The 26,899-nt window shown below is 37.5% G+C and overlaps 1 protein-coding gene across 1 annotated transcript; it reads left to right on the forward strand.

Moving 5' to 3' along the window:
- The first annotated feature begins 695 nt into the window (after window positions 1-695).
- On the forward strand, window positions 696-21,562 carry MSANTD1 (Myb/SANT-like DNA-binding domain containing 1). Its single transcript, XM_009580568.1, is given in 4 exon segments — window positions 696-729; window positions 1,149-1,413; window positions 10,797-11,081; window positions 20,514-21,562. Coding segments are annotated over 4 exon segments (825 nt in total). The 3' UTR covers window positions 20,755-21,562.
- Window positions 21,563-26,899: the final 5,337 nt, after the last annotated feature.

Below are 26,899 nucleotides of genomic sequence, written 5' to 3' on the forward strand. Positions count from 1 at the left end.
AAGATTATCGTCAGATTGCACGAGGATACGCGGGGGCCGAATTTGGCCCACCGCTTGTGTTGCACAATATTTAATACGATGAATAAGCGGTGCTTCTCTGGTATAACTGCTGGCAGAATTTAGCCCTATATAGAAACCAGCTCAAAATGCTTGTTTTACAGCAAAGCAATTTATTCACAGTTCTAAGCATCTCGCAGCCTTTTTTTAACTCATTGAATAATCCTTTTAGGTTCCCCATAAAGCAGGTGAAATGCTTCTGCTGCAGTCCTAAGGCAGAACACAGGCTGCATAAATAGCATCTAAATTACTAGGAATACAAAATACACATACAGTAATACATACCTACAAAGGCAAATTCATACTGACAGGACTGCAGTGTGTGCTTATCAGCAGCAAAACATCTCGGGGAAAAAAAAAAGTGGCTTTATATTGAAATTGCATATACATTTCTCTCTATATTTAAACACTTAAATACTATTTTGTGCATGTTCTTAAACCCAGATGCAGGCTCCTTTTTAATGAGCCTGCCTGCTTAAACATTTATTAGCTTAGAGATGTATAGTTTTCATAAAGCTGGCTGAAGCTTTTTGCAGAATATCTTTGCAAAAAAGGCTTTTTTTGTGTACATGGCCTCAGTCCTTGCAACCTCCTAGAGAGTCTGTCAAGGCGCAACTTAAAAGCTCGTTCAGGCGACCATGACCCCCTGCTAGCAGATTGTCTGCCTAAAAGGTAAGGGAAAGCTAAAAAAGAAGTAGAAACTTAAAAGTAGCTTCTCAAAGGCTGCATAGATCTTTTTTTTGTTAAACCTAAAGTGTTTAAAAGCTTTAATATTGATGGCCTGTCAACTTTGTCCTGATTCTTTGGCTTTCAGTTAAAAGGTTTTTGTTGTTGTAGCTTATGCAGTTGCTCTGTTGCTATGGAAACGTGACATCAAAATGACGTTTCTCTGTTTAAAAGCTTTTAACTAAATTCCTGCCTGTCAGATGTAGGCCCCATTTTGTGCACTCAAGCTTCAAGCTGTTGCAAAAAGGTTTCATATGTTCTGTTGTCATTCAAATTCTTTATCCACATATGCATGTCTTGCACTACAAAAAACCTAAACTAAAAACTCAATCTATATTAAGTGTCCTCTTTTAAAACCCTTTTAGGTCAGTCAGCAATGGCTGCAGCAGAAATTCCCAGTTACATTGTCTCTTCTCAGACTGAGAAACACAGGAGGGCCAGAAACTGGACTGATGCAGAAATGAGAGGTTTAATGCTGGTTTGGGAAGAATTTTTTGATGAGCTGAAACAAACTAAAAGGAATGCCAAAGTTTATGAGAAAATGGCTAACAAACTCTTTGAAATGACTGGAGAAATTCGCCACGGAGAGGAAATAAAGATAAAAATTACAAATATGACATTCCAGTACAGGTAAGCTTCAGTTAATTCTTTTTATTTTAAGAGATTTTAGCAGGGACAACGCAGTGATTTTTGCCTTTCAGAAGGAAGTCTCCTAGAGGAAATCTGTCGATAAAAGATTAAAGATTGTTCATATCGCTTTTAAAATTCTCTCTTGCCAGTGCTGTTACGTCATTGTTAATTTTTCCCCCATTTCATGTCAAACTCCGGGACAACCTTGTTTCTTTATAATTAGGTAGCGTTGTTATGATGCGGAGGGTTGGAAATGTATTTAGTGGGAAAAGAGATTTATTTTTTTTTCTCTTTGCTGAGGGGACTGATTGTGTTAGCTTGGCAGCAGTTCCTTGCAGTGAAACTCCTGCAGTTTGAAGTAGCCAGTGAGAATCGGTATTGCAAGGCAAAGTTTAAAAAAAAAAACAACAGAATAACGTTTTGGGGGGCTGAAGCTCCTAGATTTTGGTCTCGTGAGTTGAAGGGTTACACTTCACGGGGCCAAGAATAATTGAACGTCTTATTACTGAGTGACACACATTGCTATAATTATAAGCAGCAGCAGCGAAAGAACTATTATATCTGCAGCGAGAGAATCAATGTGCACCGTCAATACTGCTCCAAAGGAGTCGGGGGGGAGGGTGGAGGTGTCTATCAGGGGATGATAAAGAACAGGCAGCGTCAGTCAGGAGGGGAAGTTGGCTTTAGAAAACGCGAAGCATTTGTGCATTTGTTGTTTGCAGGGGAAAAAATAATTAGAACTTAACAGAAATATTTGCATATCTTTTTTTCTCCCCCCCCCCCCCCCCTTTTTTTTTTTTTAATTTCTTATCTCTGTGAGGCACAAACTGCCTTATATTGGAAATCCTGAGTGGTGATTTTAGCTATGTGCTTGTAATGCAAGAAAATCAAATATGTGACTCTCTTATTTAATCTCTCCTCAAAGCTTGTATTAATAATAAAAAAGGTTATTACAGCAGGCAACCATGTTAAAACTGCTCGCTTTTCTGTAAGGCACCCTTACTGTATTTAATGCGGAGACTGCTCATCAAACACAAAACTAGGGAAAATCCTGTAAACCCCTTAACTTTGAATGTCCTTCTATATTTGTATGATCCACAAGCATAATCTTTAACATCATTTCCCATAATATTAAACTTGATGTTTTGTAGCAAATGCTAACGTCTCCAAAATGTTGTACTAACCCTGCTGAAATCCTTACAATTTTCTTCACTCAGACTGTAAATGAGAAAGCTGGAAGTAAGATAAATTTTTGCCCAGCATCACCCAGCAATTCACACTTGGATGCAGATTTAGAAGTCGGGAGTTGTCGGCTACCAGGCCTTTGCTTAGTCTGCTAAATCTGCAGTCCTCCCTGCTGAGAAATACATCTCGTGGCACCGAGATTTTACAGGTGTCTAGCAACACTGCACGATATTTAAGTGCTATAATTGCCAAGTGGAATAGGTTATTTCTGTCAGCCTTTGTTCTAAATTTTCAGTGTTGTCATCAATCAGACCGTCTCAGTTTTTCTAATTAATGTTTTTACTTTAAAGTTGCATTGGGGGAAGGGAAGAAATAAAATCACTCACATACATGCACTGGTGGGGGGGAAGCAGCACTTTTAAAAAAAATTCTTCTTATGTTTCTGTGAACTTCTAAGATTGCTTCTGTTGCATGTTGTCATGCCGCTTTTCTATTTTGCAGTGCATTGCAGCTCACTGCTTATTGATTAAGATGGTAATTTAGGAGAGTTAGAAAACTGCCTTGCACTGTCACGGTGCCGTTTCATTTTGTACTCTTGAATATGAATTGCATCTTTCTTATTTTTTGTTCTTATCCAAAACATGTCTGTGTTCTTCGCTTGCAAGGGGAGGTGGTAGAGAGAACAGGGATGAAGAAAAGCTATGACTTACAATTTCTAGTTTTCTGGGTACTTTTTGTTGGTGTGTGAGGATAGGAAGCGTTGTGATGAAACTGTAAATGCTGTGAGTTGCCACTGACTGCTGGCTTTGCTGTGAGGCAGCTGAGTTTTAATCCACGTTTTGGTACCTGGAGGATATTTGAGGAAGATGTTTTACCTTGGTGTATTTCTGTGCATCATCGTTGCGCTGTGGCATAAACTGAAAAAGAAGATCCTGCGAGTGGGAAAATGCTCTATTTTGAGATAATATTTTGCAATGGTTACGTAGGGTTAGTAAGCGTGACACAGGAGAACGTAGCACCAGCAGCAGGAAGGGGCGTTCTGTCCCCGAGCCGTTACTTCTTCCCACCACTTCAGGACCCTTTACTTTTTTAGGCAACTGTTTATAGTGTTGCAAAGATGCTGTGATCTGTAGCCTTACTTTCATAGTCAGAAATTAACTGGATTAACTGGAATATTTAATCAGATAATAGTATTATTTAGTGACATGCCACAATTCCATAAAGGAAAATAGAATTTCTGTCCTACAAATTGCTATACATATGTATATGCATGTATACATACCTTTTTTTCTATAAAAGAAAAAGCAGTACTTGAATATTTCTACTAGTCCTTTTAACCACGTTCAGTGTTAAAAGTGGCGTGTCTTATCTTGGGACAACTCTTGAAACAGATATCAGAGATCTGAAACGTTAAAGGATCTAAAATAGAAAGCAGTGAAACACATTTATAATGGTGCCTTCCACTCTGAGGATCCCATAGCGTTTTAAGATGCAGTTCTGTAAATACTGTTTTGCTTATTTTGCTTAGTGAAAGCCATTACTTATTGTGCAGAAGGAGTCAAAGTCAGCCAAACATATACGTAGGTAGGGGAGGAGTGTTTCTCAGGCAGTAATTATTGCAGTTGTTGCAGCTAATACAACTACGTGCATGCTTTCGGTGGCATGGAGCTCAGTACGGGCTAACAGCCCAAGTATTCACCCTGGTTCTGGGTACGTTTGGATCCTGTGTGGAATTTTCTGCTGCCAGATAAAGTTAGTTCAGGTGTAGTTCACGTGAGGATCCATCACAAAAACAATTTTATGGTGATCATATCCCGTACCTCCCCACCTGAGGTAAAAACATTATTCAAATGTTAAAATGCCATTATATAAATCTATTTTATGTCATTATTTCCTCCTTGAATTCGCGTGTTTATTTCTGACTGCCCTATATTTCAACGAGGTGACAAGAGAATGAGAAGATGTTTAGAAAACACGATTAGGCTGAGATGTGGAAAGCTTTCTTTATTAAGAGAAATGGAAAAGTTTGTGACTCGCTTGGAAAGAAGGCAAAGAAATAGAAAAGAGTTCTCGAGGTGCATAAAAATATACAGTACTATTTTTCAGAATATAAAGCAGATATTTCTTTTGCCGTAATACAAGAAGTTATTTATTGGAATTGCAAGGCAAGAAACGTAAAACTAGTTAAAGTCATATAAATTTGTATTACACTGCATAATAAGCATGTGGAACTCATTACCACTGAAAATCATTGACACCAAGAGAGCGGTAGGTTGTTTTATTATTATTATTTTTACTAAAGATTAGGTTTATTAAATAAAAATACAGACATTGTTTGTCTTCAAATTAGACAGTTATAAAAAGCAATGGGCTTCAGGATATTACTAGCTGTCGATGGAAAAGTAAGCAAACGTCTTTATGGGCGAATGTCCCCCCCAAACCTGTCCATCAAAATGATTCTTGAAGTATTTAGCACTGACCTTTGTCAGAAGTGAGGCAGCTCTGGGAGCGGTTCCTGTATTCCTCTGCATTACCGTAGTCCAAGAGCATTTGGTGGAAACTGTTCAGGGAAAAATATACCATGAGCTGAAGTAATTCTTACTGGAGTCTCAGTATATTGAAGGACCATTTCATCCACTGTGGAAATTGGCTGGGTGGAAAATTCTGCACAGCATCATAGGTGGAAGGAAGATTTTTTGGCAGGTGCATTTGAGTAAAATTCTGCTTTTAGGAATTGCAGTAGAACCTGAAATATCTGCTGTGGACAGATCAGCCACCAGGTTTTTAATGTTCGGTTTTAAAGACACCTGTGCGGTGAGCTGCGTGAACCTCCCTATCTATCCATCTTGAAGGAAGAAGGGCTGAGCCAAGCCTGCTGGAATTCAAAGTTAAGCTTTCTGATGTGCTGGTCATCAAAAGCTTTGCTGAGATTAGCATGTCCGTTCTTGCAGTTTAGCATCACTTGGAATATGTGCTGAATTCTTTCTATTATGTAGGCTACTTGGGGCATTCAGCACATACAAACCTATAGTAAGTCCTTCTAAAAGAAAGCACTGTCCTGTCACCGCTAATATGCTGATCTTAATGTGTACCAGTGCACTGTATCTGTTGTATCTGACATAATACACACTGGCATAGAAAAAGCAAGCAGGGTTTGTAAAGCTTGCACAGTCGTCCACAGTTTTGACTGATTCCTTCTGATGTTTAAAAATAAGAACTGTGCGAATGCAAATTTATTATTTTCAAAAACATCACCCTCCCCAAAGCCTAGGAAACAGGATGCAGCTGTTGCTTTTTGATTTGAATCGCAGTCAATTAATGTTAATGATTGGTAAATTTGAATCAGTCTCATGATTTGAATAAAAGATTAGCCTAATTTTTTATTTTCATGTGTACATGATAGCAATTAAACATTGTTGCTTGTGTAATCCGTTGCTATACTCTATGACATTAAGCAACTGGAATATTTGACCCCTGCCACAGCAAATGATAAAATATAAGTGCAGGCAAATTACTGCAGAATGTTAAATTTGAATATTTTACCAGCTTTCTCTTTAATTTCAATAATTTATAGCAGATGCACAACTTAATACTGTACTTTCATACATCTTTCCTTTCCTCACCGTTGATTGGTTCATGAACAGTTGCTATTTATTATTTATTTTGAAAGCTTTTCTCAGAAACCCCAGGAAATGGTTCTTGTATCCATTCCTTAAGGTGAGTAGTAATATCAAATACTGTAATAATAATAAAAAAAGCAATAGTGTTTTGAGCAAAAAGTGGAAAAAAAAAAGGCAAGTTATAGATTGCTTGCTTTTTACTGACTGAATAATGATGATTTTAAAAGACTCTCTAGAACGTAATATTGTAATAATTTTATTTTAGAAGGTGGATTAATAGGCACAGAGAATAAAGTCTGAAGAAAGGTCAACGGCGGCACAAATTACTCTACTGGTGTCTTGGTCCATTCAGTGGAGCGTTTTGGCAGTAGGATCTCAAAGCCCATTAATTTATTCACTTCTCTGCAATAAGACAAGCAACCACCTTTCAGATTAACTGAGTTGACAGTGTTTTTCATACTTCAGATACTTGTCCACTGGAAACTCGACTTTGATCCCTGGGTTTTTGGAGAGAATTCTCAGTTGCCTCTGCTCTCAGCTGGATTTTAATAGAGCCTCATGAAACAGCAACAGGTCTAGATAAACTCAGCGTGAATTTATTTTGCAAGCTCTGCTGACTTTCTCACTTACCCCTGTTTCTTACCTAATTTTTCTGCCGGGCTTGCTCACTCAGGCAGTGATTTGCCCAATTTCCAAGCGTTGAATGTTTGGCTTATCTTCCTCTCTCATTTCTGGACTATTGCATCCCAGCCTTACTATTGTCCTGTTTCTTTTTCACGTCTTCATTTTTCATTAAAACAAACAAACCAAAACCACAGAGAAACAAAACAAACAAACAAAAAAGAATTTTACATTTTGGATGCGACCAAGACCTGCTGTGATGAGTTACAGTAACGACTGACTTGGAGCAGTAAATTCGTCTTTCCTTTAGACTTCAGTCTGCCAGGGTTATGCTTACCTTGATGCAGGCAAAAACTCGCAGCTGTCTCACTAGGTTTTCTGGACTTCTGGCAGTTGTAGAAAAAAATATTTAAAAATCAGTGAATCCTGAAACTTGATATTAATATTACCAAGTTAGCTATTTGGTTTGTTTTTACCAGAAAGCTAAAGCATCACCACTGTCCCAGTGACTGTTCTCCCTGTTTGCCTCCACCTGCAACATTCCTAGTTCTTTTCCAAAGAACTGACACTCCTTTCCCCCTTATCTTCTCATCTCTCCATCTATTTCATCCTTTTCTCTTTATGTATGAGCCAGACTCCATACAGGTAGATGGTTGCTGCTGGTGCTGCTTTTAAGCTAACAAAGTTCTCTTGCCTACCTCCTGGCAGTGATCCCTTTTTTTTAGCCCAGAGCTATGGTAAGCAGTCAGAAGTGGAAGAATTAGTATCCATTCAATGCATTCAGAGCCAGCGAAATATTTGGTTTTATATAGCTGCAACCCTACAGCTGTGTGGGCAGATAATAAACTACAGCTCTTCCTTCAAAATCATGATAGTTTTGTCAAAAATGGGGTCCGGGTACACAGCTGAGCTCAAACATAAACCCCAAGGTTTTATGACCTACTCGGGCAAAATACCTACTCCTGAAAACTTTTGCTAAGCAGTAAAAGAATAAACATGGAAGATGTGGGCCTGCTGGTGAATGGGGTGGGTGATTTAGTGACAGCAGATGCAAGTAATAAGGGTGGGGGTACTTGGTGCCTTCTTTATCTCAGTCTTCACTGCCCAGGTCTCTCAGGCTGGTGTGCCTGGAGCAGGGGTAGAGAAAATACCAGTAGTGGAAAAGGATCGAGTCAGGGATCACCTCTGAAAGTTTGAATAGTGAGGGAGGTCCCTGGTGACTGAAGAAAGGCCGCTGTTGAACCCATCTTCAGAAAGGGCAAGAAGAGGAATTAAAAGTTGATCAGCTTCCCTTCAACTCCTGGGAAGATCAGGGAGTAAGCCATCTTGGAAGCAGTTCTAATCACGTGAAGGAGAAGGTGGTGACTGGAAATAGCCAGGATGGATTTACTAAAAGTGAATCATATCTGACCAACCTGCTTGCTTTCTGTGATTAAATGACTAGATCTGTGGATGGGTGTAGAGCAATGGATGTTTTCTGGCTTGACAGTAGAAAGCCTTTTGACATAGTCTCCAAGAACATCCTTGTATCCAAGTTGGGATGTTATACTCCAAATGGACATATGAAAAACTGGATGAAAAACTGGCTGGATCACTGGGCTCGAAGAGTAGTGGTTAATGGCTTGTACTCTACCTAGAGGCTCATTCCAAGTGGAGGACTGCAGGGGTTTATACTGGGACATGCCCTGTTTAAGATCAACAACCCGAAGGAGGAGATGGTGGAATGCAAGCTCGCTGTTTTGCAGATGATGCCGAACTGGGGGAGTGCAGTCTGTACATGCGAGGGCAGGTCTGCCATTCAGAGGGACATAGGCTGGAGGAGTGGGCTGACAGGGACCTCATGAAATTCAACAAGGACAAATGCGAAGTCCTGCCCCTGGGATGGTCAAATCCCCTGCACTGATACAGCTTGGGGACGGACTGGCTGGGCAGCAGCTCTGTTGATGAGGTCTTGGGGGTCCTGGCTAACGCTAGGCTAAACACAAGTCTGCCCCAGAGCAGAGCAGAGCGGGCAGAATACCAGCTCTGAGCTTTTCCTGTTCTTTTTGGCGCAATGTTTTGCAGTCCTCAATGCTCAAACCATGTCTGGTGAAGTCTCAGTGCAGCTGCTGGACTTTGCACTGGCATGGCTGAGATGTGCTCACGCGTGGCTTTTTGCTGTCTTGCCGGTGGGGATGACCGCCCGTGGTGAGTCATTGCAATGAGCAGCTGAGGATGGTAATGTTTTGAACCCCATTGCTTCAACATATTGGGGGTTTCAACAAACGTGGAATGTAGACTTGGCTAGTAGCTTATAGTGGTTTAATTGATATTTTTTTCATGCAAATAGCCTAAACAATTGAACTAAAAATAATCAATATCAAGTGATGGTTGCTGTCAGCCCTGTATTTAGCTATTTTGTATCTGTGCTTGATGGATGTACATGTGTTTGTAGGTTGTGCTAGATATTCTCTGACTATGAAATCACAGCAGCAGGTTGTGAAACAGGTATGAAATTAAAATTTTGAATGCATAGAGGGCATAAAAATATGGATGGCTGTGGAGGCTTTGCTATGCAGGACTATGATGTGCATTTCTAAATAGCTGGAAAAGCTCATCAGACCTTGCAAGGACGGGGGAAAAAAAGACTAATCCTTAAATGGCTTTAAAATCTAAGCAAATCTTTCTGCCTTCTTTCCTCACTGGTGGATTTCCCCTTACCCTAGGCTGAGAGCTGTTTAAAAGGAAGAACTTGAAGTTCTCACTTTTAAGTTTGGCACCATTTTTATCATGTTTACATGTTATTTAATTCTATCCTTTGCAGGACCGGTGTGGGCAGGATGGATTCTGAGGAAGAAAAACCTGAAAGGCGTCAAGAAAAGGGGGTGGGCCAGGTGTCCAGGAATAGTTTTTATCCTTTTTTTCTGGAAATGGAAGCCTCTTGCTAGCTGGGAGAATCAGATTTGGTTCAGCTTTTTGTTCATTTGAATGAAATCTGGTTTATGAAAATGGAGCATTTGTCATTGGTCTTGCCTTTCCTGTTGTGTTCCCTTGCTGCATTTTGATTTAGAGTAACAAGATCCCAACTGGGAAAGGCAAATGAAAAGAAAGTTTGGGACTCTAGCTGGGCACTGGAGTTTCTTTGGGATGTATAATTCATCTATATACCTTGGTTTTATTTCTTACTAAAAGTAAATAAAATAACAATGGGTACCAAGTGGAATAGCAGTGAACTTTGTGTTAGGACTGAATAATAGATCTCATGGTAAGATGCATGTGAAAGACAAAGTCATGGTTGATAGTCCTTTCACTGTAATGTTTTTGTGCATTCTGTTGATAATGCATTATTAACTCATTTTGCTGGGTTTTTTTTTGTAAATTAATGAAATTCTATACTTTTTCCTACACTGATCTTTATTCTGTAATAGATGAACAGACATCTACATCTCATGGTTGTTACTAGGATGTTTACCTGGGCAATTCAGAACTTTTAGGAAATATTAGGAAAAGGATATGAATTATATTTATTATTTATTTATTCATCACGGAAAGTAAATATTCATTCTTCAGAGCATGGAAGGACAGCGCTGCCCATAGTTTGGTAAAGGCTGCGGTATGTTGCCTACTCTAGGTGTCAGGGGCCACTGTCAGATCGGTTAGTCTGGCACTCTGTAAGGGGAAGAAAAATTATTCTGCAGCCAGCATAGTACTGTTTCCATTAGAAGTTGTAATGTTCTTTATTTGTATTGAATTTCATTTGGGGTTTACATGCAACTTTTAATCACAGGTCAAAACTAGGAAAAAAAACTGAAAGGCTTCCTGGAGGTTAAAAGAAAAAAGTGTCTAATTTTATTCTCATTAAAAGCATTCAGTTCGACTCCTAAATGTGACCAGAACAAATGTTTTGAGATCGAAGATCTGTACAAAAAGTACTTTTACAGGAAAACAAGCTTTAATGTTGTATGCCTTTTCTTACAGGAAATTAAAATGCATGACTGACAGTGAAACTGTTGCACCTGACTGGCCTTACTACAAAACCATTGATAGAATCTTATCCAAAGTGACAGACCACAGCGATGTGAAAATGCATGAAAATCAGCAACCAGGTCCTTCTACATCACAGACGGAGGCCTCACAGTCTCCATCAGCTAAGTCTACACCTCTGTATTTGCCATATAACCAGTTTACATATGAAGGAAGGGAAGAGTGCTTTGAAGATGAACATTCAGAGAGCTCGTCAAGCTTACTTTCTTACAAGCTGAGGTAGCATCTATTTTCCCCCCTTTCTTGTATTTCACAGAACAAACGGGATCTGCTATGTAAAGGGGACACCTTAGCACATTTTTCTCTAACAGCTGTTGTGTCTTTTCTGTAAATCACAAATGAGATCTGTTCCTCAGCCTCAGCCGCTTTGCTGAATTAGGGCATTTTCTTTATTCCTTTATGAGAGACTGGAAGGGAGTAGGAGGACTGGGCAAAAAGTCGTATAATATTGCCAAAACTCAGCATGCATGTCACTGCTCACATGAGGTAGAGTGTTTGTAATAGGAGTATAGGCATGTTTGAGAGAGTCCTGCCGCGCAATCAGAGATGTAACATACTGCTTAGATGATTTTTGGCTTGCTCTAGTTTTGCTTTTGGTATGAGTATGAAATTTCTCTGGCTTCAGCTATTATTAAAATGGTGAAAAGATGCAAACGAAAGACTTCTGTGGACGCTGAAATGCTACTCATGCAGTTTGAAAGTATGTTGCAACATTTTAAATACAATTGAGACTGTCACTTTTTCAAAGTAAATGCTAGTTTGAGAATGCAAACATGTGTTTCCTTTTTTGATAAGATTGGAGTTCTCTGGAAGGCAGCGTTTTAACAAAAGGCAGGGTTGTATACTTGATACAAATTTTAGACTTTAATGGTCTCATTTTTCATCCAGAGTGGTGTGAAATAAGAGTTGATTACAGTTTTCTGGCAGGAAAGAAGTTGATCCTAGAGATCCTTATCATGAGTCTGTGAGGCTTTAACTATAACAGTAAAATTATATGTCAGTCATGCAACTGAAAAAGTGTTGAGCTGGAAGAAGAACCAACCTAACAAGTTTGGATTATTGTTTCCAGGCCGACTCTTGGATGAATAAAACTAGGGTAAATTCATTCAATCATTCAAGCAAATAGTCCTTGAATAGCTGATTATTTTTTAAAACTATTTTTTTTGGCAATGGAATATATATTAGGGTGTATAATTCTTGAATTGCAGCAACCTTTTTGTTCACAAGCAACAATTTTTTTCATCATAGTTCATTGTAAGTAGTTAATATCCCTAATACACAGTCTCTCTTGAGTTTAGGATCTGTAGACTCCAAGATCACACTTATGATGCAGTAACTTTTCTCCCAATTCATGATTTGATTTCCAATAATATTATTTAATATTTAATTAGAAGGTCACTTTTCCACAAACATGAGGTATAGTTTATTCACTGGACTATTCGATAACATCAGACTTCTTAAAAATGCCAGACGTTAAGTCTCTTCAGCTTAGGGACAACTCCAGGACAACACAGATTTTGTACGGTAGGTGACTGGTAGGGGAGGACAGAGGCCACCACAGCAGGTTTCATTGCAGAGTATAGACAAGTCGTCACAGAAGTCAAGCTAATCAACCACAAAGGCGTATCTATTGTGCTTGCAGTTTGCACGTGGACTCCCACTCTTGTGTAGATGCTTCCATTTACAGCTAAAGTGGACTTAAGCCACTCTAACTGAATTATTTCCATAGTGGTAAGATCTGGAAAATTTAGGCTATAATGCATTTTAGCCAGCTTCAGGTTCAGTGGGGTTTTTTTCACTTTGTCCAAGGTAATTACCTAACCTGTTTTAGTAAAAAATATTTTAACTTTACTTGGCCAATTTAGAAACTGCAGATCATTTAAATCTAGCCTTTAATGGCACAGGCTGGCTTTCAACTGTCTGCAAGTCTGTATGGTAGGTAATGATGCTTTGTCCTTGTAGTAGCTCAGGCTGCAGTGCTGCTGTTGCCTGCTAAGGATGGCTGTGCAACAGGGTTTGGGAGCTGGAGGGAAGGGCAGGTCAGCTGTCAGTGTGGTAGGACCTCCATAATATGTTGCTCCCTAACAACGAATGCAGCCACGCTCTCACAGTCTCTGCTATAAAAGAATTTTGTGCAATGTAATATTGTGCATATCATTTAACAGCAAGATATGTACATATTCACAAGTTAAAATACAGTTCTGCTGTGTTTAAAAAAAGAAAAAGTTGAGCAGTAGATACCGCTTGACAGATTAGTATAACATTTCAGGTAAGCATCATGATTGGATTAAAAATTAGAAGGCACTTGTGATATTACTGGGGCATGTATCTGGAAGGAGGAAAAGTGGTATTACAATAGACATGGGGGTTTTGAAAAGCTTGTACAGCTTTGACCTGTTTAGTTTAGCTTGATGAATGAGAGAAGAATAGGGAACCCTTTTTTGGCCAGAAGGAAATACGACGCTTGCTAATGATATCAGATGGGTTAAAATCACTTAGAGCTGCCTGGTAAGACAAGGAAGATAATTCTTTTAGAGTTACTAATGGAAAATTATGAACTGAGAAGCAATTTTCAGCTTAAGCAATTAGTGTGTCATCCTGTATTTAAAAAACACTTTGAAATAGCCAACAAGAGAGGAAAGAACTAGCATACAAAATTTGGGTCCATCTTGGCTTTTTTGTAAATGCCCTTGCCTCTAAACGGTACACACTTGGTCTAACAGATTCAAAAAGGAACTAAAGACAATACTGGGATTTGAAATTAAAAGACTGTTTCAGGTCCTCAATATCCCTCTCAATTTTTGTACTTTACAGCTATGGAAAACAATTATTTTGAAACATATTTTGAAAAATATACACACATATCTATATGTAAAATATAGATGCATTTTACAGCTGTATATTTTACAACTGTATATTCCTTATTTTTCTGTGAAGCAGACTATACACAGATCAGTCAAGTGTGCAAAGTAAGCTTATGCTATGGGATTTTTTTCTTCAGTAATAAAAATTATGGCAACAATGGGTATTGAAAAAAACCTCAAACAGTAACTTTTTTTAAGTCAGCTTTTAAACTTCTGAAAACTTTACTGTTATTCCCTTAAACTCTCAAACCCAGCTTTTGAGTGCCAGTTTTGTATTTTCCGCAGTATCCTTGAACATAGCAGGAGGCTACTTGGCTATATAAATTACAACTTAAAAAAAATCACTGAACTTAATGTTTAGCTTTCATGATAGAGAAAAAAGTCAAGATTTACACTTCAATCAATACATACATACTCTCAAGCTAAAAATAGTTGAAACTGGGTTTCTTTTCATTTTATTTGAAATTCTTTGAGTTTTGGACCTTCTTACAAAAAACAAATGTTGCTAGTTAGTGATAAACAATTAATGTGGGATAAAATTAATTTTTATTTTTGTTGCAATTTGCAGATGAGAAAAACATTTGGAATCACTATTTCCCTATAATGGGGCGCCTGCTGTTTGTTTTAGTATTGTTCTAACACTGCTCTTGGGCTTCAACAAAGCTTGTGTTATACTGCAATGTCCATAAAACATCTGACAATAATAGAATTATTCTATTACGGTCAGATAATATAATGCAGTGTGGTGAAGTCTTGTACTGCAGCTTAAACTTTTAAAATCAAAATTCCTGACACCGCTATAAATTAGTTTTTATCTAATTGAAAACAGTGTTTTTTCACCCTATGGACTAATTTATAGTCTTTATTTTCATTGTTAAAGTAATGACAGAACATAATTATACAGACTGTGAACGTGGTTCAGACTTCATCTGTTCTGCCATTTCTATCGTACTGAAAATGGGGGTGAAAGAGTTACTATCGTAGATTAATAGGTCATAATAAAACCACCATGTCATCTATTCTGACTTCCTGTTAAATACCATCCATGTATTTGAATTCAGATACTCTGGTGTGGAGCCCAGAAACGTTATGGAGGGGGTTCTGTGACACGCTTCCCTTCAGCAGAGGGCTTCTGCACTCAGGAGCCCCATGTCTCTGTTGTCCTCCGCTTCTTTGTTCCTATGATTCGTTTGACTCTTGGAAATTTTTTACTAGATATCCAGTCCAGATCTGATGTATTCAGAAGATGGAGAATTCATGCTTCCTTACAGGGATCTGTTCCAGTGATTAATCCCTTGCTTAAACCAGTGTCTTGTTTCTAATGTGAATATAGTGAATTAAACTTTCAGATGTTACTTCTATTTATCTTTCTTTTCACTATATTGGGAGACCCTTTCAGTATTTTTCACTTTTTGCCTCAAGGTAGTTGTGTACCATGATCGCACCATCTTTGGTATTCTTTAATTTTTAAATGTAGATTAAATAATTTGGTATAGCAGGTTTACACACAGAGAAAGAGTAAGAATTGGTAATATGAATTAATGAAGATATGAATTGTTTAATAGAAGTGCATTAAAACTTGGTGAGGATGCTAATTCAGGAAATAACAGTTTTGGCAAAGCCTTTAATCTTTCTAAAATTATGCCATGGCTATTTAAAATCTGAATGGGCAGCATCTACAAAGAAGGTTGAGCTTTAGGCTATACGCATTATGTAGCGCATCTTAACTCATTATGCAGACTTGTTATCATAGCAAGATGCTTTGCCCAGCCTCGAAGCCATTTTTGTGGTTCTTTTCTACACTTTACTTCAAGGATGAGCCTCATTAATTCCTGAATGCATTTGGCTGTATTTGAATGAGCCCAGTTTACCAGAAGATCCAGGTTGCCTGATTCTCAGTCCTCAAACTCTGAAAATCTTTGTGCCATCTCTAATATTAATATTACTTATTTCCAGATGATTGTTAATTATTTTCCATAAAGATATGGGTTATGGACGTCTACTCAGATTTGTACATAGCTAAAAAAGCACAACCAAGCCAGAAACAGCTGTTAGTAGTTGAAAGCCATAAATTCCAGAGACTGATGGTACTGGAGACCCATTTGCCATGAAGTAGTCAGAAAGGAAGAATTGGTTTTATGGTTTTGTGGAGGTAACACATTTTGGTAGACAGATTACTCTTTGTATTCAACTTCTGTTTCATTAATTATTCACACATATCCCTGAAATGAGCCTTATTGGCTGAGTGTAGGCAACCGATCAAGGAACGGTTAATTGAACAGTGAATTAAATTGACCTTAGATAGGTGGACAGCAAATGCATTTGAGACTTGCCTAATATCTTGCCTAATTATATTTGGAGGTTTTGCTTTGTTCCCCATGGTCCCCAATACATACTGTCATTTCTGCTCAGCCTCCTAGATGAGAGGGAACATTTTCTTTCCCTTGGTTTGCTTCATTTGAGCCCTGCCTGTCTGTTTTAGAGCATAGTGTGGAAATAGCTTTGCAAGGTTCTGCTTGGAAGATGGTCCCAATGCCAGAGCTCTTCCACACTTCGTTTCTGTGGTCAGGGGAATACCAGTGCCAATTCTTTTGGAGGATCCCTGTCGTAGACATTGGAGGCCCAAGAATATCAGCAGACTGTATTTGAGGTCTTGGATTTCCTAGATCCCTCTTTCCTCCAGATTTCAAAATCTACCTTCAGAGACTAGGCTTGGCAAAGAGTGGAGATGCTTCTTTGGCAGAGGCTGTGGAAGCTGTCAGGATTTGTTGCACCCCTCTTGTCACAGAGGTGTGGCTGCACAGCAATGCAACATGGAGAATCAGCAATAGGAACCAACTGGTGTTTGCTACAGCAAACATTGATCATTTCTTATGCTCATGACTCTAGATTGCCAAACTAGACATACTTCTAGCTGAAACTATCTGAGGATACTGATGCTGGTGGGTTACTGAGTGCTGAACCCACATTCCTGTCCCTGCTTCCCTCTTAACTTTCTGTTATAAAAAGTTATTGACACTGGAGAGGTCTCTCTGGCATGCTACCTAGGAGATCTAGAACTTCTCAAGAAAGTATCTGAGGAAACACTTCAGTATTCAAATAACTCCTTCAGCCATCACTGGACATTTTACATTGTTTCATGTTGCTGAGGGTTCTTTGCTCGTAAATTAGATTCTTTACATCCTTCTTTTGTAGACCCCTTCTCAAGAGCTCTCCTTCAAGAGCTATTCTGCAAGAAGAGAGAATTGTAAATTCCAAGTCCTTACTATGGACTTGTGAGTGATCAGAAAACCCTCTCACTGATAGTCACTATGGCTGGAGAGAAAAGGAGATTGGGAACACCACCAAAGCTAGGGGTGTCTGAAATAAGTATTTCTTTTCAATTAAGGCTGTCTAATTACCAAGTCTTGTTTGTTAATTGTAAACAAACATAGAGAGTACTTAGGAGACCTTGAAGAATCCTTGTGCCCTGGCTTTTGCGGGGACTTTTCTGTGCTGAAACCTGATTTTGAGCAAGCACTTGTCAGCGGGTACTTTCTCAGCTATTAGCAGACTGCAGATATGCTGATACGGTTCCCCAGGTAGCTGCCATCACCACCAGAGGTTTTCCCTCTCTTTCCTCTGTGGAGCTGCGCAAGACAGTTATTGTCTTCGACGTTTGGTTATATGTCTTACAGGTTTTTGATGGACCACATTTGTTTAACTGAAAAACAGGTAAAATCCGGTACAGACTCTAGGACAATACTTCAAAGATTTTTTTTCTTCTCTTAAAAATAAGGCTTATTTTAGGTCTTTCAATCCAAATCACTCCATCTCCTTTTTTCATGGTTTTTTTTTGGTCGCGATTGAAATTAAAAACCAAATGGCAGCCAAAATTGCCAAGAAAGTAATGCAATACTCAGTATAGCTCAGTACCGTTGACATGCCTCAGATTTTCTCTCATTCCTTATTAAGGACCATTCTCATCAGGGCTTACTTTGACAAGACGCAAGCCCTCTTGTGGCTCTAGGAGCCAGTTCTTACTTGTTTCAGCAAGAGGTCTTACCACAGCTACCTTCTAGTACTGTATAGGGAAGGGGATAGAGATCCCTCGAGTTTTCAGTAATTAAATCCTCTGTGAAGACAAGTTTAAATTCAAAAGGTGACTTTGGCTAAAATAGTACCATTATTTCAGAAAGTTTCTTGCTCTGCCTACCAGAAAGCATGCATTCTTTGTGAATGTGAGTGCAGTGACGGGAACCTTGGAATAACAGCTTCAGTGTTGTCCTTTTCCACTTGCTTGACCTCTTTGAGAACCACATTTCAAATCATTCTGGCCCTTAGAGTTAATGGGGGCAAGCAGAATTTGCTGTCAGCCAAGACCCATTCTTGCAGGATTGTCTGGCTGTGATAATCTCAGTGATCAGCTGCAAGCTTGACTCACAGTCTGAGCAGAGTGGCATGTATTTATTTTACGCACATTTATTTGATGCCCAAAATCAAATATGATATATAGAATCTGCAAAGGTGAGTTTATTTTGTATAGCTTCCAAAGTTTTGTTTAGCATAAAGATGATGACTCCTCCTTTCCCTTAGCATCATCGTAGCAGTGTAATGGTGATAAAACCCTTTGAATAGTACAAGTAACTTTAAATTCTTGGATAATCTGAAAGTCAGTGGTCTTTGTTCACCATGTTAGTGTACATTTGTAAAGGAAGACTGTTGTTCTTTCTTACCTGTGCACAGGGGCACAGCACATTTAAATGACTAAATAGTTTTCCTCAAGACCAATTCTATTTTTTTTTCTCTAAGATTTTAATAGCATTTAATTTAATCCACTTGTTTCTTTTCATAGACCTCACCCTTTTTGGGTCATTGCACCCTTAAATGTCAGGGGGCTTGTGACTTTTTGTTATATTTGCATTAAGTCTTTCAGGTGCTTAGGATTGTTTATTTGTCTTGCTGAGAGATCTGAATGTCACAGTCACTGTTGCACAAAACTTGTCAAGTAGGATAAGAACATGAATGAAATTTTGATACAAATCTGCCACAGCTGAGTGACCTCCCTCCCCACTCCCCTTCTTCACATTCATAAAAACACATTCCTCAAGAGTTCAGGTTATCTTTATTCAAGGATGTCTTGAAATCTGCAAGGTGTTGACATGGCATACTGCTCACAACTGTGCTATCTCATTATTGCATTTCACCCAGAAAGGATACTGCATTTGGCAGAACACGACTGAGATTGCCATTTGTGTGAAGGGACTTCAAGACCCATCATCAGATAACTTTGGGGACTCCAGTCTGGAGTTACAAAAAGTGTGAATGAACATGTGGACTGTCACTTTAAGTTAGAAAATAAGTTATTCAGCTGTAACTGAAGGTTTTTAAGATGCGTAGTTCACTTGCACATTTGCCTTCTACTTGCCTTTCTTCCTCCTTCACAATTCAGCATGCTTCTTTCTTAGATTCCAGGTTAAGAGAAACAGATCTGTGTGTGTTCTAACTTGTACGCCATGTAGGCTGGTTTTGAATTCATGTGTTGCATTGTCACTTCAAGTTAGAACGGCCATGTGAACTACACATCTTGAGAGCACTTCTTTATTGGTAGGTTTCTCTCTTTCTTCTAAAACAGAAACTCAACATGATGCAGTGTGGAGGAAATTCTGAAAATATTATCCAAATGGCACATGGCAGTTCTAGAGATTTCAGATGAGGTTGTACAATTTGATGCATGCTTGTCTAACTTTTATACCCTGAGAGAGCTTAGAGATGTTCTGCTAGAGGAACATCGACATGACTGGGTACATAGACAGCCTTGGATTCAGCAATCTGGTGTTCTCCAAGGGCTACCTATACTCTTTTTGAATTTCAGAAGAACTTTTTTTTTTAATCCAGATAGCAATTAATTACTATATCAAATACAGAGTCTTGCCTTTATATTAGGGTGAAAACAAAACTATAGGCAGAGGGTTATATTGTGCTTGAAATTTTCATTAAAATGTTAGGAGTTTGAAGGGAAGTATGGTTTGTTTTTTTAGCTATCCCACTTGATAAAACTTGTCATTAACCTAAATATGAGAAGAAGGTAGCCATAGTATCCTGTGTTTGTGACAAATACATTTAATTAAAAAAAAAAATTTAAAGTGCAACTGGGAAATATCTAAAAGCAAATATGAAATGTGATCAATCTGTGACCTGTAAGAAAAGAGGGAATCTTGTGAGCTGTATCCTGCTAAACTTTTGTGTTGTTTATAATGTTTTGTGATGGAATATATAAATAAGTGATCAGTGCAACTGCTGTGTCTCAGTGCAAGAGCAAATTCTGAGACTAGTATGCTGGAGTGGGACCAGCGATGCTTTAAAAAATGAGCTGTAACTTACCACCACACATAACAGTGCAGCGCTTTCTCTGGATGGGATGGTTATTGCAGCTTTAGAATTGGAGTTTTAATGGCCAGATGAGCAAAATGTCTCTCCCAATACAGTTTGTAAATTAAATGTGTAAGAAATGTCAAGATTAAAAAAAAAAAAGAAAAAAAAAAGCCTGGTATTCTGCAGGGAAAATTCTCATTAAAACCAACGAAATTTAAAAACTTTTTTTTTACAATCTGTAAGACTATGCAGTAATACAGTAAATACTTATGTTTTGGCATGAACTTGAGAGGGAATTTATTGGAGAACACAGCAGGGTTTAAAAATAGGACTAGGTTGTAGCTTGGCCAAGAATGTAGTATGGAATTTTAGGTTCTAACATAGTTTTTTTTATAAACATGAGTTTAATTGTTAACAAATATTCACATTTCAGAGCTGAAGAAAGACCAGTTAAGAAAAGAAAAATGCAAAGCTGCAGCTTCCAAAAGAAGAAGCTAAAATTAATGGAGGCCATGTTGGAAGAACAAAAGAAGTTGAGTAGAGCTATGGAAGAAACCTGTAGAGAAGTGCGCAGGATTCTGGATCAGCAAAACATCATTCAAGTTCAAAGCTTACAGTTACAGGAGAGAATGATGAATCTACTGGAGAAAATGATCTCTAAATCTAATGTGTAGTTTCCTTTGTGAATGCCTCTGAGATTACTATTGATACTATAGATATCCCTTTATTGCACACCATATGTGTGTCTGTTGCCCTATTCCCAGGTTTTCCATGGAAATTAAAACCTTAGTGTAATCTTAGTTAAGCAAAGAGAACAAATAACGCAGGGTAAGAGCTATCCAGTATGATAAAATTAGTGCAATATATGCCTAAGTTGACTTATTTTTATATGGAAAGGTTAAGAGATGAATAGCTCTGGGAACTTCAGGACTATTTATGCCTAGGTCAGGTATTCTTTTACAAACAGTGGTGTTGTATATTGCTTCACATCAAGGACTTTAGCTTGACCTGTTGTAGGAGAACGAAATAGTGCATTTCTAAACATGGTAATTGCATCTTGACTCTGCTGATGATTAAACCCTGTTTTGAAACATAATGCTGTGATTGTACAAGTGACCTATGGTTCTTGTGAAGAGCTAGTTGGGACCATGAGATACATCATTTTAAACTCCATGCCTGATATGAATAGTACTCTAAAATATTAGGGTAAAAATAGTCTATTCAAATACACTTTTGATATAAAAAGAAAACCCAAACCCACCTTACTATATACTGAATACTAAAGTGTATAGAAGATACTTGAAGTTGCTTTTGATATTAAATGTTTAATTTTTTTCATTATTAACTGGAATCTGTTGACTTAATGAACAACCAGCAATGAAAACTCTCATTTATTCTCTATCACAAAAGAAAAATATTGTACTGTGTGTATATACATATATATATATAATCTATCAAATGAAATAAAGAAAAAGAAGAAACTTATTTATTATTGCTGGGCAGATAGTATGCTTTGGGACAGTGAAAAATACTGGGAGAGGTAACCATGGTCAAAGGTTTTTAATTCTTAATTGCGGGGTAAAGATCTCCAATACTGATGCCCAAAATATAGAGATGGAAGTCGTGAAGAACATTCGATGCCTCTACAGTAGTATTTGCAGGTGGCACAACTTTGGTATGCAATTAGATGGTTTAAGGTGTGGTCTGTAAGGCAGATCAACATTGATATACCACAAGAGGGAGCTGGAGGCATAAAGGATTGTATTTAAGTCTTCGAAATGAAGTACCAGCAAGTGGTTCTTCAATGAAATATGACATTGAAATAACCTTCAACATAAATTAAAAAATTCGTCAGCTGAATTTCCTATATACCATTTCTTTTTGTGTTCTCCTTGAAAAACATATTTCTGCTGCTTTCACTGTATTTGCAAGACTGAAGGTTAGATTCAGATACAGAACTATAGAAAGTGTGGAATTAATGTTAGTACTAGGAACTCAGGCCATTTTCCATTCCCACTATTAAATAATGTTCCCCCTTGAAACTTTGTTTTTGAAGGTTTTTGCATTTTCTTATATCATTTAACGTGTTGCTGCCTAAGCTAATGTTAGCTAAACTATTTTAAACCCCAGACCCAACCAATTAATCCGTAATTATGCTTGGTGAACAGGTTAAAGGTTATATTCGTGAAGAAAATTAATAATATGTGGAAACATTTCCTAGAAGAACCTGCAGGTATGAAGACTAAGAATGATTAAGTATGTAAATGTGGCCCATTCCTACCGTTTAATTCATGATAACAGGATAATGCAAACGTAGTAGAAGACTGAACCTGCAGAAAATGGTGGCTGCTGAAGTATAAATGCAGTAACTTTCCTTTGCTCCAGCTTTACTACAGTGGTTGGGTGATGGAAAAAGGGCAAGTGTCTGGTGTGGTTCTGCAAAGAGAGGGTGACAGCTGACATTTAGCAAAAATGAAATTCCAAATACTTTTGTGTATGTAAATTGAATTAGTCATCTCTGAAAGAGAATCATGAAACCTTATTATATCTCTGCCCGCAGAACTACTGGTAAAAGCAGGACTGTCATATAGGTGATCAGAATACTTGCAAGAGCATTGTCATACAGGCATATAAGAGAGAGGGAATATATGTTCTGTGCTTTGTCATGGTTTTGCACATTCTAAATGTAGATCTGTCGCAGATTCAGGTAGGCTGATGTATCCATGTTGTAGCGCTTCCTGACACTTTAACTTGTTTACAGTAAGATACAAAGAAACTCTCTCGTGTCTCCACAGGAATTAGTAATATTTACTGATATTATCTACTTGAACCTTATAGCAATTAAATCCAATTAATGAGCAATAACAATGGCAGCATATTTGAACCTTGTACCGGAGAGTAGGTAGCCCCTCTCCTTACACGCTATGAGAATTGTAACTCCAGAGCTGTAGGAACACAGGAATGGAGGAAATCCACTAATTCCTTGCCTGCTACCACAAGCAGCCATGTCATATAATCTCTTTTGTAAATGTGTGGACCTGTATCTTAAAATGAATTAGGTGTTTTGTCCCCAGAATTATAAGAAGAGCTGCAATACAGATGGATAAGCTGCAGTTTAGAAGATTGCTTCTAGGATTATTTTTGGTCAATATATACCAATTTCTTCTTGTATCAACACTGTGATTTTGTCACTTGCTGTAGCGTTTACTCTTGAGAGTCAGAGGTCGTGTCCCATGCAGCCCTTCTTCAGAAGAATAGCACTTTTTTATAAGGTAGGGATTATTCTGATGACTGTTTTGCTCATTTTGCTCTTCGAGTTAATCCTTTTTAAAGATGAATGACCAGAATGATATACAGCATTCTAGATGAGACTCTGAACATTGTCTTACATAACTGCATTAAAGGACGTGGTGTTTTCTGGAGGCTGTGAGATTTTATTTCTATATAAAACATCATTTTTTTTAAATAGTTAAATTTATAAGTTCAATTTTTACATTTCTTTAACAAAAGGCTTTATTCCCATCCTTTCAGATTATCTGTGTCCTAGCAGACTTGTTGTCCAGACAGTGAACACTGCACTGCTGTAGACAAATATAACTAGTTTCATGTATGACAGAATTTTTCTAATGATCTTTTTGACAACAGGTTGAAAATTCCTTACCTACATAGTTTCTTTTTGCTGCTGTTTCATTTGTTTTAGTAAAGACTGAACATTTACTTGAAAAAATAAGTTGAGTGATTTTTCTGTTTGGTGTTTTTTTTTTTTAAGGTAGGCACAGATTTCTCGTCTGTATGGGACAGTTAGCTGCAGGTAAAGATATTTGAATGTTTGAGATATTCAGACTAATAATAACTTGAAAGACCTGCCTAGAATTAAAATGCTTGGTAGAATTCCTGGTTTTGCAAAACTGAGACACTACTTCTGTATGAATAGGGAGTTCCGAGTTTAGTAAGTATTCAAGGAGAGCAGATCAGGGGTTACTCAAGTTTATCATTGTAACTATGACATTAAAGGAACTCCCTCATGGCTTCTAGAAGTGTGATCAACAAATAAACTGTAGGACAGGAAAACAAATTTCTTATTTTCAGAGCAGTAATGGGGTCAACACAGTATGATATCACTTTCACTAAATGAAGCGCCTGTATTACATATACACACACAGATGGTGCAAATGGAAAAAATAAATAGGGGAGGAAATACACTGCCTGAAGGCAGGTGACTTTGAAAGTCATGTAAAAATAGAATGAAAAAGAACCTGAGGAGGCAGATGAGAAAACGAGACATTGAGAAACATGCAAGCAATTGAGGAGAAGCACATTGTGATGAAAGGAAAGATGGGAAAAAATATGTTGGGCAAAGGGGCAAAGCAAATGCCTCCAAACAAAGCTAGTAATTATAGGGAAGAGAAGGAACACAACATTTTAAAGGACAGGAAGGTGAAAATGGAAGAAGAAACATAATGTTGAAGGAGAAAAGTTACGGTATGAATATGAAGAGCTAACACTAGTGAAATTCTGTATATTTTGAATAGACAGCTCCTACAGATAACTTAGTCACGTTACAAATAGCGTGCAGCAAGTAGTGACATTTTTTCCCCACCAGAGAAAAATAAGTCTCTGGACAAATATTTCGAAGCAAAAATATTTTTCACAAACTAGAGAGGTTAAGTAATTTGTAGGAGGATCCCATTATAATTAAACAGCATTTTCTCATGTTGGTAGTAACAACTTGCTGGTTAAAATAATTTGTAAGTATTTTTTTTTCCTTGACTCTTCAAATTGGAGAAGGATTTTAAGATTTCAGTTTATTTCAGGCCTTGCCAAGTTTAACTGTGATCCACAAAACCAGGCAATGTATTTATGGACATGGAATGTCTTTTATCATTTTCTCCATAAACGGCTATCTCTTTTGCAAAGTACAAAGCCAGCAGAAAAACTGGTATACATAATTTTTAAATTATTTTTCCAGACTTAGTCTGCCCAATTCAGTGTCGGCAAAAAGAGTTTACAACTCTGCAGACTTACCCTAAGTTGACATCCTGGTTCTGTGAATAGTCTCTTGAACTAAAGTTAATGGGACTACTCAGATGAGTAAATTTATTGAACTGTGTATGTGTATGTTTGCAGAATCCGTTCCTACACTGATAATGTAATGTGAAAGGCAAATTTGAAAAAGAAATTTAGGAACATTTGGTGGTGTTATGTCAGCAAGTAAATACTAACCATCTGGTCTCTAGATTGCTAATCTATTTCCCCTGATTTTATGGGTAGCATACTTCCTCTGTGTGCAAGCTTGAGACTACATCATTAAACTTCTGTATTGATCTTTTTTAGTGTTTTAACAGAAGCATTTAAATTACTTTGCCATTTTTGGGGTGAAATTTTGTTTCTATGCATAATCTTTCTGGTTGGAAATTTTTCATTCTTCTACAGCTTATTTTAAAGTGTTTTATTGAAACACATTTCTAATAAGGATGAATAATTTCGGGTATGTTCTTTGAAAAACAGATCAGTCATCTGCAGTGAATGACATCCAGTTATCTAGAGCTGACTAATTACTACAGATAAGATCTCAGTTTGATCCTGGTTGAAAGTTGTGTCTTTGTAAAATATTTGCAATGTAGTGAAGGGGGTTGCTTGTATTCCAAATCTTTTGTTCAGTACTAAAATATTTTTTTAAAGTAGCTCATATAAAAATATCTTTCAAAGTAGCTGCCTTCAGTCATCTGAAAATGAATCCTTTTATAATTCTGTTTTCTTAAACTGTGCTTCTTCCATCAGGTTCTAAGAATTTGGCAAATAACTCTTAAGATGTTTAAGATGTTAAACCATATATATCTGAATTTGATTTGTAAATATGTTGGTAACATTTTCAACGAGAGTCTAACTTCCTGACTGTATGTTGTTATCTTAGGGGTAAGTTCTGGATTGCTATGCATTGCAAGAAAAAAATGAATTGGTGCATACTATTAAAGGTATAAAATTTGCCACATACTTAAATGTTGAGAAGTACTTATCACAGCTTGAGGAAGGCTTGTTTCACTGAGAGAAGCTATAGGAATATCAATTTTCTATGAACTGCAAAGTAAACATATTTAGAAAATTAATTAAAACTACTTTAAAAACTCTCCATGATCCTCATTCTTCCCCCTACAGGTTTAACTATAATTTATCTTTAATTCAATATAATTAGATCAAATGCAATCTCCTTTATGGATGCATAAAACCTTGCCCACATGAAGTTGTGTGGTGTTAACTATAACTGTATACTTTCTTTAAACTTATATGAATAAGAATTTGTTATACTGCTTTTTCAGTTAGCTTAACTTGGAACTTCACTAGATGAAGATGAAATACACCACTGTTAAATCTTTCACAAAAATAAAACTGTCCACAGAGAGTTTAAATCTCATCTGTATTCAAGGATTTAAGCCTATTTAGAGCTGGTTCACATTGGTTAACATTCAGTAAAAACTATGATTGAATTTCACCACAATTGAAATGGCATAATACAGATTACACCAGAAATTACACACTTGTTTCATGTCTCTTTGCTGGCAAGAACTTCTTGTGATTTGCATTTATGCATTCTCATATGAATAAGCCATGACCTTATTTTAGGAAGGTGGTTAAAGACGGTACAATATACATTGAAGAACTTTATTCTTAAGTAGACTTTCCTTCTGTGTGACTGTCTGACTGTACATGTTCGTTTGTGCAATGAACAACTCCATGCAACGTCCCACATGCATTGTAGTTCATTTACAGAAGGGTACCAGCATCTTCAGTTGAAGAGTTAGCCCATGTGCTGACACAGCA

The sequence above is a fragment of the Fulmarus glacialis genome, unplaced genomic scaffold (assembly GCF_000690835.1).
Source record: "Fulmarus glacialis isolate BGI_N327 unplaced genomic scaffold, ASM69083v1 scaffold5796, whole genome shotgun sequence".
Taxonomy (NCBI): Eukaryota; Metazoa; Chordata; class Aves; order Procellariiformes; family Procellariidae; genus Fulmarus; species Fulmarus glacialis.